The sequence below is a fragment of the Hyla sarda genome, unplaced genomic scaffold, assembly GCF_029499605.1.
Source record: "Hyla sarda isolate aHylSar1 unplaced genomic scaffold, aHylSar1.hap1 scaffold_81, whole genome shotgun sequence".
In the NCBI taxonomy this organism is placed as follows: Eukaryota; Metazoa; Chordata; class Amphibia; order Anura; family Hylidae; genus Hyla; species Hyla sarda.
In genome coordinates, this window is record NW_026610836.1 from 451,639 (window position 1) to 469,449 (window position 17,811).

The 17,811-nt window shown below is 47.8% G+C and overlaps 1 protein-coding gene across 1 annotated transcript in view; it reads right to left on the minus strand.

The window, feature by feature from the left end:
• Window positions 1-17,483, minus strand: part of TMEM151B (transmembrane protein 151B) — a 36,749-nt gene extending 19,266 nt beyond the window's left edge. The window contains exon 1 of the mRNA XM_056554616.1: window positions 16,768-17,483. Within this exon, the coding sequence (XP_056410591.1) occupies window positions 16,768-16,848 (81 nt within the window). The 5' untranslated portion in view covers window positions 16,849-17,483. The remainder of the gene's footprint in view (window positions 1-16,767) is intronic.
• Window positions 17,484-17,811: the final 328 nt, after the last annotated feature.

Sequence of the window (17,811 nt, forward strand, 5' to 3'; positions counted from 1 at the left end):
ACACTGGCGCTATACACATTTATACTATATCTCCTGCTGCTCTGCCGGTGTTGCTGTCAATCAGGAAGATTAGGATTAACAGAACTGCTCGGTGCGGTCCTGTAGTCCTGGATGTGCACATCTTGTGGCGGTCTAAAGGATGATCATATATAATGTTTAGAGTCCTTCCCAGGTGGTGCTGTAATGATGAGCGGTTGGATTGGCACCACATCTGCCCGTCCTGTGCCCACCGCACATCAGGGGGATACACCCGACTCATCCACATTAAATTCCTTAATTGCTCTGCTTAACCGTGGCTGTAATCTCACATGTAATCCCACAAATGGTTTAGGATTAGCCAGTGAACTGAAGCTGCTACGTTTGACACCCAGATGTGGATCTGATGAGGGTAAAAGGAGCGCCGCCCGGTGACTGGGTGGTACGGGGTTAAGTGCTGTCTTATAAACATTTTAATAATGTATTGAGCAGCAGCATCTCCTCGCTGTCATCTCATTACCCAACAGCCTCTGTGGCTCTCTACATGTCTTTATGTTTCACAATAAAACATCTCATCCCGCAGCCCCACAGATTGCCAAGGCAGCAGCGTGCTCCCACAGTAACTGGAATACACATGCCATAATAGTGGAGGACACATACCATAATGGTGGGGGAATATACTATAATGGAGTGATGCACATACCATAATGGTGGGGGTATATACCATAATGGAAGGGTGCACATACCATAATAGCTGGGGGTATATATCATAATGGTGGGATACACATACTATAATAGTGGGGGTATATTGTGGGATGCACATACCATAATGGTGGGGAGCACATGCCATAATGCTGGGTGTCCATACCATAATGATGGGATATATACCATAATGGTGAGATGCACATATCATAATAGTGAGGGTTTATTCCATAATGGTGGGGCAAATAAAGAAATGTTGGACAGGCACACTGAAGGACTTCTAGTCCCAGCGGGTGCTCAGCTCCAGCGGGCTTGACTCACAGTCCCAGATGTATTCAAAGAATAATGGATAATGAAGCGGCACTCCAAACAGGATTAAGATCAAGTGGTGTTTAATTCACACATCAACAGAGGAGCCACGTTTCAGTCCACAGCCCGGATGGATGCTTACGAAAGGTCTGGACTGTAGACCAAAACGTTGCACCTCTGTTGATGTGTGAATAAAACATCACTTGTATTTAATCCATAATGGTAGGGTATATATCATAATGGTGGGATGCACATATCATAATAGTGAGGGTATATTCCATGATTGTGGGGGGTACTTTGGCATCCGGGAGCTGGTAGCATCTTGATGGTAAAGTTAAAATTTTGATAATAAAGGAGGGCTGGAGCTGGGCTGCAGACCTTGGGTGGAAGTCCTCATGACCAGGTATGTAGGGCAGGGCCCCTTTAAGAGGAGGAGGTGTCTGGCCAAACAGATATCCCCTTTTCTTAGGCGCTAGTCCTGTAGTTCTGCCCATCTGCCCTGTTATTGTGGGGGGGGGGGGGTCGTTGTTTTTAGTCCAGTTTGTAAGGGGACTGTTCTTCTTTGTAATTTTCAAAAAGGACCTTATATCGTTAAGGAGGGGACACTGTACTCCTGGGTTGGTTACCATAGTGTTATAGCAGCTGCAGGGGTAGAAGGTAGTAGGAGTTGGTCTTAAAGGGTACCTTTCATCAAAAAAAGTTTTGATATATTATAGATTAATGTATGCAGAATAACTTTCCAATAGCATGGTATTAAAAAATATGCTTCTTTCAATTTAATTTTCCACTTTGAATAAATGACCACTAGGGGTCTCCCTATCAGTCCTTTTTTTTCATAGATTTCAGACTCGTGCTGGAGTCCTAAATCTCAGACTTCAGCCGGGACACAGACAAACTCCCTGGCAGGGAGCAGTGCTGAGTTTGTCTGTGTCCCGGCTGCAGTCTAAGATTTAGGACTCCAGCATGAGTCTGAAATCTATAAAAAAGGACTGGTAGGGAGACCCCTAGTGGTAATTTTTTCAAAGTGGAAAATTAAATAGAAAGAAGCATATTTTTTAATAACATGCTATTGGAAAGTTATTCTGCATACATTAATCTATAATATATCAAAAGTTTTTTTTGATGAAAGGTACCCTTTAAAATTGGTGGAGCGTAAAGGATTTATCAGTGGGTATTATAGTAGTCTGGTCGGGATATGAGGAAGGTGTTGTTGTAGTCTGGTCGGGACATGAGGAGGGTGAGGGTGTTGTAGTAGTCAGGTCGGGAAATGAGGAAGGTGTTGTAGTAGTCTGGTCGGGATATGAGAAGGGTGTTGTAGTAGTCTGGTCGGGATATGAGAAGGGTGTTGTAATCTGGTCGGGATATGAGGAAGGTGTTGTAGTAGTCTGGTCGGGACATGAGGCGGATGTTGTAGTAGTCTGGTCGGGATATGAGGAGGGTGTTGTAGTAGTCGGGATATAAGGAAGGTGTTGTAGTAGTCTGGTCGGGATATGAGGAGGGTGTTGTAGTAGTCGGGATATGAGGAAGGTGTTGTAGTAGTCTGGTCGGGATATGAGGAAGGTGTTGTAATAGTCTGGTCGAGATATGAGGAAGGTTTTGTAGTAGTCTGGTCGGAATATGAGGAGGGTGTTGTAGTAGTCGGGATATGAGGAAGGTGCTGTAGTAGTCTGGTCGGGATATGAGAAGGGTGTTGTTGTCTGGTGGGAATATGAGGAAGGTGTTGTAGTAGTCTGGTGGAGATATGAGGAAGGTGTTGTAGTAGTCTGGTCGGGATATGAGGAAGGTGTTGTAGTAGTCTGGTCGAGATATGAGGAAGGTGTTGTAGTAGTCTGGTCGGGATATGAGGAAGGTGTTGTAGTAGTCTGGTCGAGATATGAGGAAGGTGTTGTAGTAGTCTGGTCGAGATATGAGGAAGGTGTTGTAGTAGTCTGGTCGGGATATGAGGAAGGTGTTGTAGTAGTCTGGCCGAGATATGAGGAAGGTGTTGTAGTAGTCTGGTCGGGATATGAGGGAGATGTTGTAGTAGTCTGGTCGGGATATGAGGAAGGTTTTGTAGTAGTCTGGTCGGGATATGAGGAAGGTGTTGTAGTAGTCTGGTCGGGATATGAGGAAGGTGTTGTAGTAGTCTGGTCGAGATATGAGGAAGGTGTTGTAGTAGTCTGGTCGGGATATGAGGAAGGTGTTGTAGTAGTCTGGTCGAGATATGAGGAAGGTGTTGTAGTAGTCTGGTCGGGATATGAGGGAGATGTTGTAGTAGTCTGGTCGGGATATGAGGAAGGTGTTGTAGTAGTCTGGTCGGGATATGAGAAGGGTGTTGTAGTCTGACCGGGATAGGAGGAAGGTGTTGTAGTAGTCTGGTCGGGATATGAGGGAGATGTTTTAGTAGTCTGGTCGGGATATGAGGAGGGTGTTGTAGTAGTCTGGTCGGGATATGAGGAAGGTGTTGTAGTAGTTTGGTCGGGACATGAGGAGGGTGTTGTAGTAGTCTGGTTGGGACATGAGGAGGGTGTTGTAGTAGTCTGGTCAGGATATGAGGAAGGTGTTGTAGTAGTATGGTCTGGATATGAGGAAGGTGTTGTAGTAGTCTGGTAGGAATATGAGAGGTGTTGTAGTAGTCTGATAGGGACATGAGGAGGGTGTTGTAGTAGTCTGGTGGGGATATGAGGAAGGTGTTGTAGTAGTCTGCTCAGGATATGAGGAAGGTGTTGTATTAGTCTGCTCAGGATATAAGGAGGGTGTTGTAGTAGTCTGGTCGGGATATGAGGAAGGTGTTGTAGTAGTCTCTTCGGGATATGAGAAGGGTTTTGTAGTAGTCTGGTCAGGATATGAGGAAGGTGTTGTAGTAGTGTGGTCGGGATATGAGAAGGGTGTTGTAGTAGTCTGGTCGAGATATGAGGGAGATGTTGTAGTAGTCTGGTCGGGATATGAGGGAGATGTTGTAGTAGTCTGGTCGGGATAGAAGGAAGGTGTTGTAGTAGTCTGGTCTGGATATGAGGAAGGTGTTGTAGTAGTCTGGTTGGGATATGAGGAGGGTGTTGTAGTAGTCTGGTGGGGATATGAGGAAGGTGTTGTAGCAGTCTGGTCGGAATATGAGGAAGGTGTTGTAGTAGTCTGGTCGGGATATGAGGAAGGTGTTGTAGTAGTCTGGTCGAGATATGAGGAAGATGTTGTAGTAGTCTGGTCGGGATATGAGGAAGGTGTTGTAGTAGTCTGGTCGGGATATGAGGGAGATGTTGTAGTAGTCTGGTCGGGATATGAGGAAGGTTTTGTAGTAGTCTGATCGGGATATGAGGAAGGTGTTGTAGTAGTCTGGTCGGGATATGAGGAAGGTGTTGTAGTAGTCTGGTCGAGATATGAGGAAGGTGTTGTAGTAGTCTGGTCGGGATATGAGGAAGGTGTTGTAGTAGTCTGGTCGAGATATGTGGAAGGTGTTGTAGTAGTCTGGTCGGGATATGAGGGAGATGTTGTAGTAGTCTGGTCGGGATATGAGGAAGGTTTTGTAGTAGTCTGGTCGGGATATGAGGAAGGTGTTGTAGTAGTCTGGTCGGGATATGAGAAGGGTGTTGTAGTCTGACCGGGATAGGAGGAAGGTGTTGTAGTAGTCTGGTCGGGATATGAGGGAGATGTTGTAGTAGTCTGGTCGGGATATGAGGAGGGTGTTGTAGTAGTCTGGTCGGGATATGAGGAAGGTGTTGTAGTAGTTTGGTCGGGACATGAGGAGGGTGTTGTAGTAGTCTGGTTGGGACATGAGGAGGGTGTTGTAGTCTGGTCAGGATATGAGGAAGGTGTTGTAGTAGTATGGTCTGGATATGAGGAAGGTGTTGTAGTAGTATGGTAGGAATATGAGAGGTGTTGTAGTAGTCTGATAGGGACATGAGGAGGGTGTTGTAGTAGTCTGGTGGGGATATGAGGAAGGTGTTGTAGAAGTCTGGTCGGGATATGAGGAGGGTGTTGTAGTAGTCTGGTGGGGATATGAGGAGGGTGTTGTAGTAGTCTGGTCAGGATATGAGGAAGGTGTTGTATTAGTCTGCTCAGGATATAAGGAGGGTGTTGTAGTAGTCTGGTCGGGATATGAGAAGGGTTTTGTAGTAGTCTGGTCAGGATATGAGGAAGGTGTTGTAGTAGTCTGGTCGGGATATGAGAAGGGTGTTGTAGTAGTCTGGTCGAGATATGAGGGAGATGTTGTAGTAGTCTGGTCGGGATATGAGGGAGATGTTGTAGTAGTCTGGTTGGGATATGAGGAGGGTGTTGTAGTAGTCTGGTCGGAATATGAGGAAGGTGTTGTAGTAGTCTGGTCGGGATATGAGGAAGGTGTTGTAGTAGTCTGGTTTGGATATTAGTAGGGTGTTGTAGTAGTCTGGTCGGAATATGAGGAAGGTGTTGTAGTAGTCTGGTCTGGATATGAGGAAGGTGTTGTAGAAGTCTGGTTTGGATATGAGGAGGGTGTTGTAGTAGTCTGGTCGGGATATGAGGAAGGTGTTGTAGTAGTCTGGTTTAGATATGAGTAGGGTGTTATAGTAGTCTGGTTGGGATATGAGGAAGGTGTTGTAGAAGTCTGGTCAGGATATGAGGAAGTTGTTGTAGAAGTCTGGTCAGGATATGAGGAAGGTGTTGTAGTAGTCTGGTCAGGATATGAGGAAGGTGTTGTAGTAGTATGGTACGGATATGAGGAAGGTGTTGTAGTAGTCTGGTCTGGATATGAGGAAGGTGTTGTAGTAGTCTGGTCGGGATATGAGGAAGGTGTTGTAGTAGTCTGGTCTGGATATGAGGAAGGTGTTGTAGTAGTCTGGTCAGGATATGAGGAAGGTGTTGTAGAAGTCTGGCCAGGATATGAGGAAGGTGTTGTAGTAGTCTGGTTTGGATATGAGGAGGGTGTTGTAGTAGCCTGGTCGGGATATGAGGAAGGTGTTGTAGTAGTATGGTCAGGATATGAGGAAGGTGTTGTAGTAGTCTGGTCGGGATATGAGGAGGGTGTTGTAGTAGCCTGGTCGGGATATGAGGAAGGTGTTGTAGTAGTATGGTCAGGATATGAGGAAGGTGTTGTAGTAGTCTGGTCGGGATATGAGGAGGGTGTTATAGTAGTCTGTCTGGTTGGGATATGAGAAACGTGTTGTCATCTGTTTTATATATATATATATATATACAGTATATACATATAGTGTATGTATTGTGCATGCTGTGTATATAGTATGTGCACACAGCATACACTACATAGTCCCGTGTCCAGTTAAGCACAGATTATTCCCCTTCAGAGGCCCAGACGTGCCCCTCTCGGCCCAGACGTGCCCCTCTCGGCCCAGACGTGCCGCTCTCGGCCCAGACGTGTCGCTCTCGGCCCAGACGTGTCGCTCTCGGCCCAGACGTGTCGCTCTCGGCCCAGACGTGTCGCTCTCGGCCCAGACGTGTCGCTCTCGGCCCAGACGTGTCGCTCTCGGCCAAGACGTGTCGCTCTCGGCCAAGACGTGTCGCTCTCGGCCCAGACGTGTCGCTCTCGGCCCAGATGTGTCGCTCTCGGCCCAGACGTGCCCCTCTCTGCCCAGATGAGTCCTGCTTTAGCCCACACGTGTCGAGTTTGGCCCAGATGAATCCCATTCAACCATGGGATCAGATTATCATTTAAACAAATGGATGCTAGATCTCCTTGTCTTTCACATCACTTTATTCAGCCAAGTAAGTCCATTAGGATACCGAGCTACAAATTATTATTCCAGTACAGAAAAATGACTGCACTGGAAAGTGACCACTACGGTCTCTTCTCAGTCCCACCCTATTGGGAGCATCTTCAGAAAGGGAAAAAAGAACGACACATAAGTATCAAGACCAATGTTGGCCATAAAAAGAGACTCTACAGGGATGAGAGATCCTGTGTTCCATCCCCCAACCTTTATTTACTGGTTGAACCCTCCTCTTCCTGACCTTCTCTACCATCATTACCCATGAACAGTAAATCATGACCGTCATCCAACATGGTACCCAGCTGTGTCCTGACAAATATTGTATCTGCACCTACTCTAGTCCTATACACTCTAGAACAAAGGATGATTGTACCATGTATGGGTTATTTAGGATGTTTCTTAGGATTGGAACTTGTATTGTGCTTTGGGATGGTTTCTAGGATTGGACCATGTACAAGTGATTTAGTATGGTCTCTAGGATTGGACCATGTACAGGTGATCTGGAATGGTTTCTAGGATTTGTCCATGTACGGGTGAGTTGGAATGGTTTCTAGTATTGAACAATGTACAGGGGATTTGGAATGGTTTCTTGGATTCGACCATGTACGGGTGAATTGGAATGATTTCTAGGATTGGACCATGTACAGGTGTTTTGAAAGATGGTCTCCAGGATTGGACCATGTAAAGGTGATTTAGGATGGTCTCTAGGATTGGACCATGTACAGGTGTTTTAAGATGGTCTCTATGATTGGACATTGTTCAGGTGTTTTAAGATGGTCTCTAGAATTGGACCATGTACAGGTGATTTCAGATGTTTTCTAGGATTGGATCATGTACAGGTGATTTGAGATGGTCTCCAGGATTCGACCATGTACAGGTGATTTAAGATGGTCTCTAGGATTGGACCATGTACAGGTGATTTGGGATGGTCTCTAGGATTGGACCATGTACAGGTGATTTAATATGGTCTCTAGGATTGGACCATGTACATGTGTTTTGAAAGATGGTCTCCAGGATTTGACCATGTACAAGTCATTTGAGATGGTTTCTACAATTGGACCATGTACAGGTGATTTGACATGTTTTCCAGGATTGGACCATGTACAGGTGTTTTGAGATGTTTTCTAGGACTTGACCATGTACAGGTGATTTGAGATGGTCTCCAGGATTCGACCATGTACAGGTGATTTAAGATGGTCTCTAGGATTGGACCATGTACAGGTGATTTAAGATGGTCTCTAGGATTGGACCATGTACATGTGTTTTGAAAGATGGTCTCCAGGATATGACCATGTACAAGTCATTTGAGATGGTTTCTACAATTGGACCATGTACAAGTGATTTGACATGTTTTCCAGGATTGAGCGATGTACATGTGATTTAAAGAGGGTCTCTAGGATTGGACCATGTACAGGTGATTTAAAGAGGGTCTCTAGGATTGGAACATGTACAGTTTTTTTGAGATTGTCTCCAGGATTGGACCATGTACAGGTGATTTTGGAATGGTTTCTAGGATTGGCCATGTACAGGTGTTTTGAGATGGTCTCTAGGATTGGACCATGTACAGGTGTGTTGAGATGGTCTCTAGTATTGGACCTTGTACAGGTGATTTGGGATGGTCTCTAGGATTGGACCAAGTACAGGTGATTTGGGATGATTTCTAGGATTGGACCATGTACAAGTGATTTAAAGATGGTTTCTAGGATTGGACCATGTATGGGTGATCTGGAATGGTTTCCAGGATTGAGCCATGTACAGGTGATTTAAAGATGGTCTCTAGGATTGGACCATGTACAGGTGTTTTGAGATTGTCTCCAATATTGGACCATGTACAGGTGATTTAGGATGGTTTCTAGGATTGGACCATGTACAGGTGATTTGGAATAGTTTCTAGGATTGGACCATGTACAGCTGTTTTGAGATGGTCTCTAGGATTGGATCATGTACAGGTGTGTTGAGATGGTGTCTAGGATTTGACAATGTGCAGGTGATTTGAGATGTTTTCTAGGATTGGACCATGTACAGGTGATTTGGGATGGTCTCTAGGATTGGACCATGTACAGGTGATTTGGGATGGTCTCTAGGATTGGACCATGTACAGGTGATTTGGGATGGTTTCTAGGATTGGACCATGTACAGGTAATTTGGGATGGTCTCTAGGATTGGACCATGTACAGGTGATTTGGGATGGTTTCTAGGATTGGACCGTGTACAGGTGATTTAAAGATGGTTTCTAGGATTGGACCATGCACGGTTGATCTGGGATGGTCTCTAGGATTGGACCATGTACGGATGATTTAAAATGGTTTCCTAAGATTGGACCACGTACAGGTAATTTAGGATGGTTTCTAGGATTGGACCATGTACACCGTATGTGGAGAGATGTTTGTATGTGTCTAGTATTGTAGTGGGGTGACACCTGTATGTTGTAGTTGGGTGACACCTGTGTGTTGTAGTGGGGTGACACCTGTGTGTTGTTGTGGGGTGACACCTGTATGTTGTAGTGGGGTGACACCTGTGTGTTGTAGTGGGGTGACACCTGTGTGATGTAGTGGGGTGACACCTGTGGGTTGTAGTGGGGTGACACCTGTGTGTTGTAGTGGGGTGACATCTGTGTGTTGTAGGGGGGTGACACCTGTGTGTTGCAGTGGCATGACACCTGTGTGTTGTAGGGGGGGGTGACACCTGTGTGTTGTAGGGGGGGTGACACCTGTGTGTTGTAGGGGGGGGTGACACCTGTGTGTTGTAGTGGGGTGACACCTGTGTGTTGTAGTGGCAGACACCTGTGTGTTGTAGTGGGGTGACACCTGTGTGTTGCATTGGGGTGACACCTGTGTGTTGTAGTGGGGTGACACCTGTGTGTTGTAGAGGGGTGACACCTGTGTGTTGTAGTGAGGTAACACCTGTGTGTCACCTGTATATTGTAGTGGGGAGATATCTTTATGTTGTAGTGGGGAGATATCTGTATGTTGTAGTGGGGTGATATCTGTATGTTGTAGTGGGGTGACACCTTTGTGTTGTAGTGGGGTGACACCTTTGTGTTGTTGTGGGGTGACACCTGTGTGTTGTAGGGGGGGCACATGTATGTTGTAGTTGGGTGACATCTGTGTGTTGTAGTGGGGTGACACCTGTATGTTGTAGAGGGGTGACACCTGTATGTTGTAGAGGGGTGACACTTGTGTGTTGTAGAGGGATGACATCTGTATGTTGTAGCAGGGTGACACCTGTATGTTGTAGAGGGGGGACACCTGTATGTTGTAGAGGGGTGACACCTGTGTGTTGTAGGGGGGGTGACACCTGTGTGTTGTAGTGAGGTGACACCTGTATGTTGTAGAGGGGTGACACCTGTATGTTGTAGGGGGATAATGTCGGGGTGACACCTGTATGTTATAGGGGGTAATGTTGGGGTGACACCTGTATGTTGTAGAGGGGTGACACCTGTATGTTGTAGGGGGATAATGTCGGGATGACACCTGTATGTTGTAGGGGGTAATGTTGGGGTGACACCTGTATGTTGTAGAGGGGTGACACCTGTATGTTGTAGGGGGATAATGTCGGGGTGACACCTGTATGTTGTAGGGGATAATGGCGGGGTGACACCTGAATGTTGTAGAGGGGTGACACCTGTATATTGTAGGGGGATAATGTCGGGGTGACAGCTGTATGTTGTAGGGGTAATGTCGGGGTGACACCTGAATGTTGTAGAGGGGTGACACCTGTATGTTGTAGGGGGATAATGTCGGGGTGACACCTGTATGTTGTAGGGGGGTAATCTCAGGGTGACACCTGTATGTTGTAGGGGTAATGTCGGGGTGACACCTGTATGTTGTAGGGGGGTAATGTCGGGGTGACACCTGTATGTTGTAGGGGGTAATGTCGGGGAGACACCTGAAAGTTGTAGCGGGTGTCATATATGTATGTTGTAGCGGGGTGACATCTGTATGTAGTAGAGGGGTGACACCTGTATGTTGTAGAGGGGTGACACCTGTATGTTGTAGTGGGGTGACACCGGAATGTTGTAGTGGTGTGACACTTGTGTGTTGTAGTGGGGTGACACCTGTGTGTTGTAGTGAGGTGACACCTGTATGTTGTAGAGGGGTGACATCTGTGTGCTGTAGGGGGATAATGTTGGGGTGACACCTGTATGTTGTAGAGGGGTGACACCTGTATGTTGTAGGGGGATAATGTCGGGGGGACACCTGTATGTTGTAGGGGGTAATGTCGGGGTGACACCTGAATATTGTAGTGGGATAATGTCGGGGTGACACCTGTATGTTGTAGGGGGTAATGTTGGGGAGACACCTGAATGTTTTAGGGGGGGTAATGTCGGGGTTACACTTGTATATTGTAGAGGGTAATGTCAGGGGATAATGTCGGGGTGACACCTGTATGTTGTTGGGGGGATAATGTCGGGGAGACACCTGAATGTTGTAGGGGGGATAATGTCAGGGTGACACCTGTATATTGTAGGGGGTAACGTCAGGTGGTAATGTCTGGGTGACACCTGTATGTTGTAGGGGGGTAATGTCGGGGTGACACCTGTATGTTGTAGGGGGGTAAAGTCGGGGAGACACCTGTATGTTGTAGGGGGTAATGTCAGGGTGACACCTGTATGTTGTAGTGGGATAATGTCGGGGTGACACCTGTATGTTGTAGTGGGATAATGTCAGGGGTGACACCTGTATGTTGTAGTGGGATAATTTGGGGGTGACACCTGTATGTTTTAGTGGGATAATGTTGGGGGTGACACCTGTATGTTGTAGGGGGGTAATGTTGGGGTGACACCTGTATGTTGTAGTGGGATAATGTCGGGGGTGACACCTGTATGTTGTAGTGGGATAATGTCGGGGGTGACACCTGTATGTTGTAGGGGGATAATGTCGGGGTGACACCTGTATGTTGTAGTGGGTAATGTTGGGGTGACACCTGTATGTTGTAGTGGGATAATGTCGGGGTGACACCTGTATGTTGTAGTGGGATAATGTCGGGGTGACACCTGTATATTGTAGGGGGTAACGTCAGGTGGTAATGTCTGGGTGACACCTGTATGTTGTAGGGGGGTAATGTCAGGGTGACACCTGTATGTTGTAGGGGGGTAAAGTCGGTGAGACACCTGTATGTTGTAGTGGGATAATGTCAGGGTGACACCTGTATGTTGTAGTGGGCAATGTTGGGGTGACACCTGTATGTTGTAGTGGGATAATGTTGGGGTGACACCTGTATGTTGTAGTGGGGTAATGTTGGGGGTGACACCTGTATGTTGTAGGGGGATAATGTCGGGGTGACACCTGTATGTTGTAGTGGGCAATGTTGGGGTGACACCTGTATGTTGTAGTGGGATAATGTCGGGGTGACACCTGTATGTTGTAGTGGGATAATGTCGGGGTGACACCTGAATGTTGTAGTGGGATAATGTCGGGGTGACACCTGTATGTTGTAGGGGGATAATGTCGGGGTGACACCTGTATGTTATAGGGGGTAATGTTGGGGTGACACCTGTATGTTGTAGAGGGGTGACACCTGTATGTTGTAGGGGGATAATGTCGGGATGACACCTGTATGTTGTAGGGGGTAATGTTGGGGTGACACCTGTATGTTGTAGAGGGGTGACACCTGTATGTTGTAGGGGGATAATGTCGGGGTGACACCTGTATGTTGTAGGGGATAATGGCGGGGTGACACCTGAATGTTGTAGAGGGGTGACACCTGTATATTGTAGGGGGATAATGTCGGGGTGACAGCTGTATGTTGTAGGGGTAATGTCGGGGTGACACCTGAATGTTGTAGAGGGGTGACACCTGTATGTTGTAGGGGGATAATGTCGGGGTGACACCTGTATGTTGTAGGGGGGTAATCTCAGGGTGACACCTGTATGTTGTAGGGGTAATGTCGGGGTGACACCTGTATGTTGTAGGGGGGTAATGTCGGGGTGACACCTGTATGTTGTAGGGGGTAATGTCGGGGAGACACCTGAAAGTTGTAGCGGGTGTCATATATGTATGTTGTAGCGGGGTGACATCTGTATGTAGTAGAGGGGTGACACCTGTATGTTGTAGAGGGGTGACACCTGTATGTTGTAGTGGGGTGACACCGGAATGTTGTAGTGGTGTGACACTTGTGTGTTGTAGTGGGGTGACACCTGTGTGTTGTAGTGAGGTGACACCTGTATGTTGTAGAGGGGTGACATCTGTGTGCTGTAGGGGGATAATGTTGGGGTGACACCTGTATGTTGTAGAGGGGTGACACCTGTATGTTGTAGGGGGATAATGTCGGGGGGACACCTGTATGTTGTAGGGGGTAATGTCGGGGTGACACCTGAATATTGTAGTGGGATAATGTCGGGGTGACACCTGTATGTTGTAGGGGGTAATGTTGGGGAGACACCTGAATGTTTTAGGGGGGTAATGTCGGGGTTACACTTGTATATTGTAGAGGGTAATGTCAGGGGATAATGTCGGGGTGACACCTGTATGTTGTTGGGGGGATAATGTCGGGGAGACACCTGAATGTTGTAGGGGGGATAATGTCAGGGTGACACCTGTATATTGTAGGGGGTAACGTCAGGTGGTAATGTCTGGGTGACACCTGTATGTTGTAGGGGGGTAATGTCGGGGTGACACCTGTATGTTGTAGGGGGGTAAAGTCGGGGAGACACCTGTATGTTGTAGGGGGTAATGTCAGGGTGACACCTGTATGTTGTAGTGGGATAATGTCGGGGTGACACCTGTATGTTGTAGTGGGATAATGTCAGGGGTGACACCTGTATGTTGTAGTGGGATAATTTGGGGGTGACACCTGTATGTTTTAGTGGGATAATGTTGGGGGTGACACCTGTATGTTGTAGGGGGGTAATGTTGGGGTGACACCTGTATGTTGTAGTGGGATAATGTCGGGGGTGACACCTGTATGTTGTAGGGGGATAATGTCGGGGTGACACCTGTATGTTGTAGTGGGTAATGTTGGGGTGACACCTGTATGTTGTAGTGGGATAATGTCGGGGTGACACCTGTATGTTGTAGTGGGATAATGTCGGGGTGACACCTGTATATTGTAGGGGGTAACGTCAGGTGGTAATGTCTGGGTGACACCTGTATGTTGTAGGGGGGTAATGTCAGGGTGACACCTGTATGTTGTAGGGGGGTAAAGTCGGTGAGACACCTGTATGTTGTAGTGGGATAATGTCAGGGTGACACCTGTATGTTGTAGTGGGCAATGTTGGGGTGACACCTGTATGTTGTAGTGGGATAATGTTGGGGTGACACCTGTATGTTGTAGTGGGGTAATGTTGGGGGTGACACCTGTATGTTGTAGGGGGATAATGTCGGGGTGACACCTGTATGTTGTAGTGGGCAATGTTGGGGTGACACCTGTATGTTGTAGTGGGATAATGTCGGGGTGACACCTGTATGTTGTAGTGGGATAATGTCGGGGTGACACCTGAATGTTGTAGTGGGATAATGTCGGGGTGACACCTGTATGTTGTAGTGGGATAATTTCGGGGTGACACCTGTATGTTGTAGTGGGATAATGTCGGGAGTGACACCTGTATGTTGTAGTGGGATAATGTCGGGGTGACACCTGTATGTTGTAGTGGGATAATTTTGGGGTGACACCTGTATGTTGTAGTGGGGTAATGTTGGGGGTGACACCTGTATGTTGTAGTGGGATAATGTTGGGGTGACACCTGTATGTTGTAGTGGGATAATGTCGGGGTGACACCTGTATGTTGTAGTGGGATAATGTCGGGGTGACACCTGTATGTTGTAGTGGGATAATTTCGGGGTGACACCTGTATGTTGTAGTGGGATAATGTCGGGAGTGACACCTGTATGTTGTAGTGGGATAATGTCGGGGTGACACCTGTATGTTGTAGTGGGCAATGTTGGGGTGACACCTGTATGTTGTAGTGGGATAATGTCGGGGTGACACCTGTATGTTGTAGTGGGATAATGTCGGGGTGACACCTGAATGTTGTAGTGGGATAATGTCGGGGTGACACCTGTATGTTGTAGTGGGATAATTTCGGGGTGACACCTGTATGTTGTAGTGGGATAATGTCGGGAGTGACACCTGTATGTTGTAGTGGGATAATGTCGGGGTGACACCTGTATGTTGTAGTGGGATAATTTTGGGGTGACACCTGTATGTTGTAGTGGGGTAATGTTGGGGGTGACACCTGTATGTTGTAGTGGGATAATGTTGGGGTGACACCTGTATGTTGTAGTGGGATAATGTCGGGGTGACACCTGTATGTTGTAGTGGGATAATGTCGGGGTGACACCTGTATGTTGTAGTGGGATAATTTCGGGGTGACACCTGTATGTTGTAGTGGGATAATGTCGGGAGTGACACCTGTATGTTGTAGTGGGATAATGTCGGGGTGACACCTGTATGTTGTAGTGGGATAATTTTGGGGTGACACCTGTATGTTGTAGTGGGGTAATGTTGGGGGTGACACCTGTATGTTGTAGTGGGATAATGTTGGGGTGACACCTGTATGTTGTAGTGGGATAATGTCGGGGTGACACCTGTATGTTGTAGTGGGATAATGTCGGGGTGACACCTGTATGTTGTAGTGGGATAATGTCGGGGTGACACCTGTGTGTTGTAGTGGGATAATGTCGGGGTGACACCTGTATGTTGTAGTGGGTTAATGTCGGGGGTGACACCTGTATGTTGTAGTGGGATAATTTTGGGGTGACACCTGTATGTTGTAGTGGGGTAATGTTGGGGGTGACACCTGTATGTTGTAGTGGGATAATGTTGGGGTGACACCTGTATGTTGTAGTGGGGTAATGTTGGGGGTGACACCTGTATGTTGTAGTGGGATAATGTTGGGGTGACACCTGTATGTTGTAGTGGGATAATGTCGGGGTGACACCTGTATGTTGTAGTGGGATAATGTCGGGGTGACACCTATATGTTGTAGTGGGTTAATGTCGGGGGTGACACCTGTATGTTGTAGTGGGATAATGTCGGGGTGACACCTGTATGTTGTAGTGGGATAATGTCGGGGTGACACCTGTATGTTGTAGTGGGATAATGTCGGGGGTGACACCTGTATGTTGTAGTGGGATAATGTCGGGGTGACACCTGTATGTTGTAGTGGGATAATGTTGGGGTGACACCTGTATGTTGTAGTGGGATAATGTTGGGGTGACACCTGTATGTTGTAGTGGGATAATGTCGGGGTGACACCTGTATGTTGTAGTGGGATAATGTCGGGGTGACACCTGTATGTTGTAGTGGGATAATTTTGGTGTGACACCTGTATGTTGTAGTGGGTTAGTGTCGGGGGTGACACCTGTATGTTGTAGTGGGATAATGTCGGGGTGACACCTGTATGTTGTAGTGGGTTAATGTCGGGGGTGACACCTGTATGTTGTAGTGGGTAATGTTGGGGTGACACCTGTATGTTGTAGTGGGTAATGTTGGGGTGACACCTGTATGTTGTAGTGGGTTAATGTCGGGGTGACACCTGTATGTTGTAGTGGGTAATGTTGGGGTGACACCTGTATGTTGTAGTGGGTAATGTTGGGGTGACACCTGTATGTTGTAGTGGGGTAATGTTGGGGGTGACACCTGTACGTTGTAGTGGGGTAATGTTGGGGGTGACACCTGTATGATGTAGTGGGTTAATGTCGGGGTGACACCTGTATGTTGTAGTGGGTAATGTTGGGGTGACACCTGTATGTTGTAGTGGGATAATGTCGGGGGTGACACCTGTATGTTGTAGTGGGTAATGTTGGGGGTGACACCTGTATGTTGTAGTGGGTTAATGTCGGGGTGACACCTGTATGTTGTAGTGGGGTAATGTTGGGGGTGACACCTGTATGTTGTAGTGGGTTAATGTCGGGGTGACACCTGTATGTTGTAGTGGGTAATGTTGGGGTGACACCTGTATGTTGTAGTGGGGTAATGTTGGGGGTGACACCTGTATGTTGTAGTGGGGTAATGTTGGGGTGACACCTGTATGTTGTAGTGGGTAATGTTGGGGGTGACACCTGTATGTTGTAGTGGGTAATGTTGGGGGTGACACCTGTATGTTGTAGTGGGGTAATGTTGGGGTACTAAGCATTACAGGTCCCGGCCCCCGTCTGCTCACCAGTTCTCGTGCGGCGTCGGTGCTCTCCTGCGGTACAGACCCGGTGCTGCTCTCGCTGGCCGCTGATGCCGGTGGAGACATGGCCAAGGTCTGTAGGAAAGTGCCGGCTCCAAGGCCAAATCCAGAGGGATGGAGTGGAGATCCAGCTGTGATCCTGAGGGAGAGTCATACCCCCACCATCCACAGGGGGCCCCCACACATCTGGGGCTCTTGGCGAGTGCGAGGGTCCATGTCACATCTCTGGTGCCCACTGTTCACACATGTGTGGGACTGCGTGTCAGGGACGAGGTGCACACCGGCCACACACATGTACACACACATAGAGGGTAAACATCACAGACACACAGGACACACACAGGACACACACACACGGAGCAGAGCGGGGCAGGAGGGAGGGGGCAGGGGCAGGAGGGATGACAGGGAAGGATGCTGCAGGAGCTGGAGGATGGGAGAGATTCCTGGGGAAGATGGGAGGAGAAGGGAGGAGGAGGGAGGAAGAGGAGGAGATATCGGAGAAGGAGAAGAGAGCGCAGCTTCGTACAGCTGGAGGAATCACTGCCGACCTTGACAGAGTGCACTCCTCCATCACTGACTGTCTGTCCATCACTGACTGTCTCTCCATCACTGCCTGTCTCTCCATCACACACTGTGTCTCCATCACTGACTGTGTCTCCATCACTGCCGGTCTCTACATCACTGCCTGTCTCTCCATCACTGGCTGCCTGTCTCTCTATCACACACTGTCTCTCAGTCACTGACTGTCTCTCCATCACTGCCTGTCTCTCCATCACACACTGTCTCTCCATCACACACTGTCTCTCCATCACACACTGTCTCTCCGTCACTGACTGTGTCTCCATCACTGACTGTCTCTCCATCATACACTGTCTCTCCATCACTGACTGCCTCTCCATCACACACTGTGTCTATGTCACTGACTGTGTCTCCATCACTGCCTGTCTCTTCATCACTGCCTGTCTCTCCATCACTGGCTGCCTGTCTCTCCAGCACACACTGTCTCTCAGTCACTGACTGTCTCTCCAT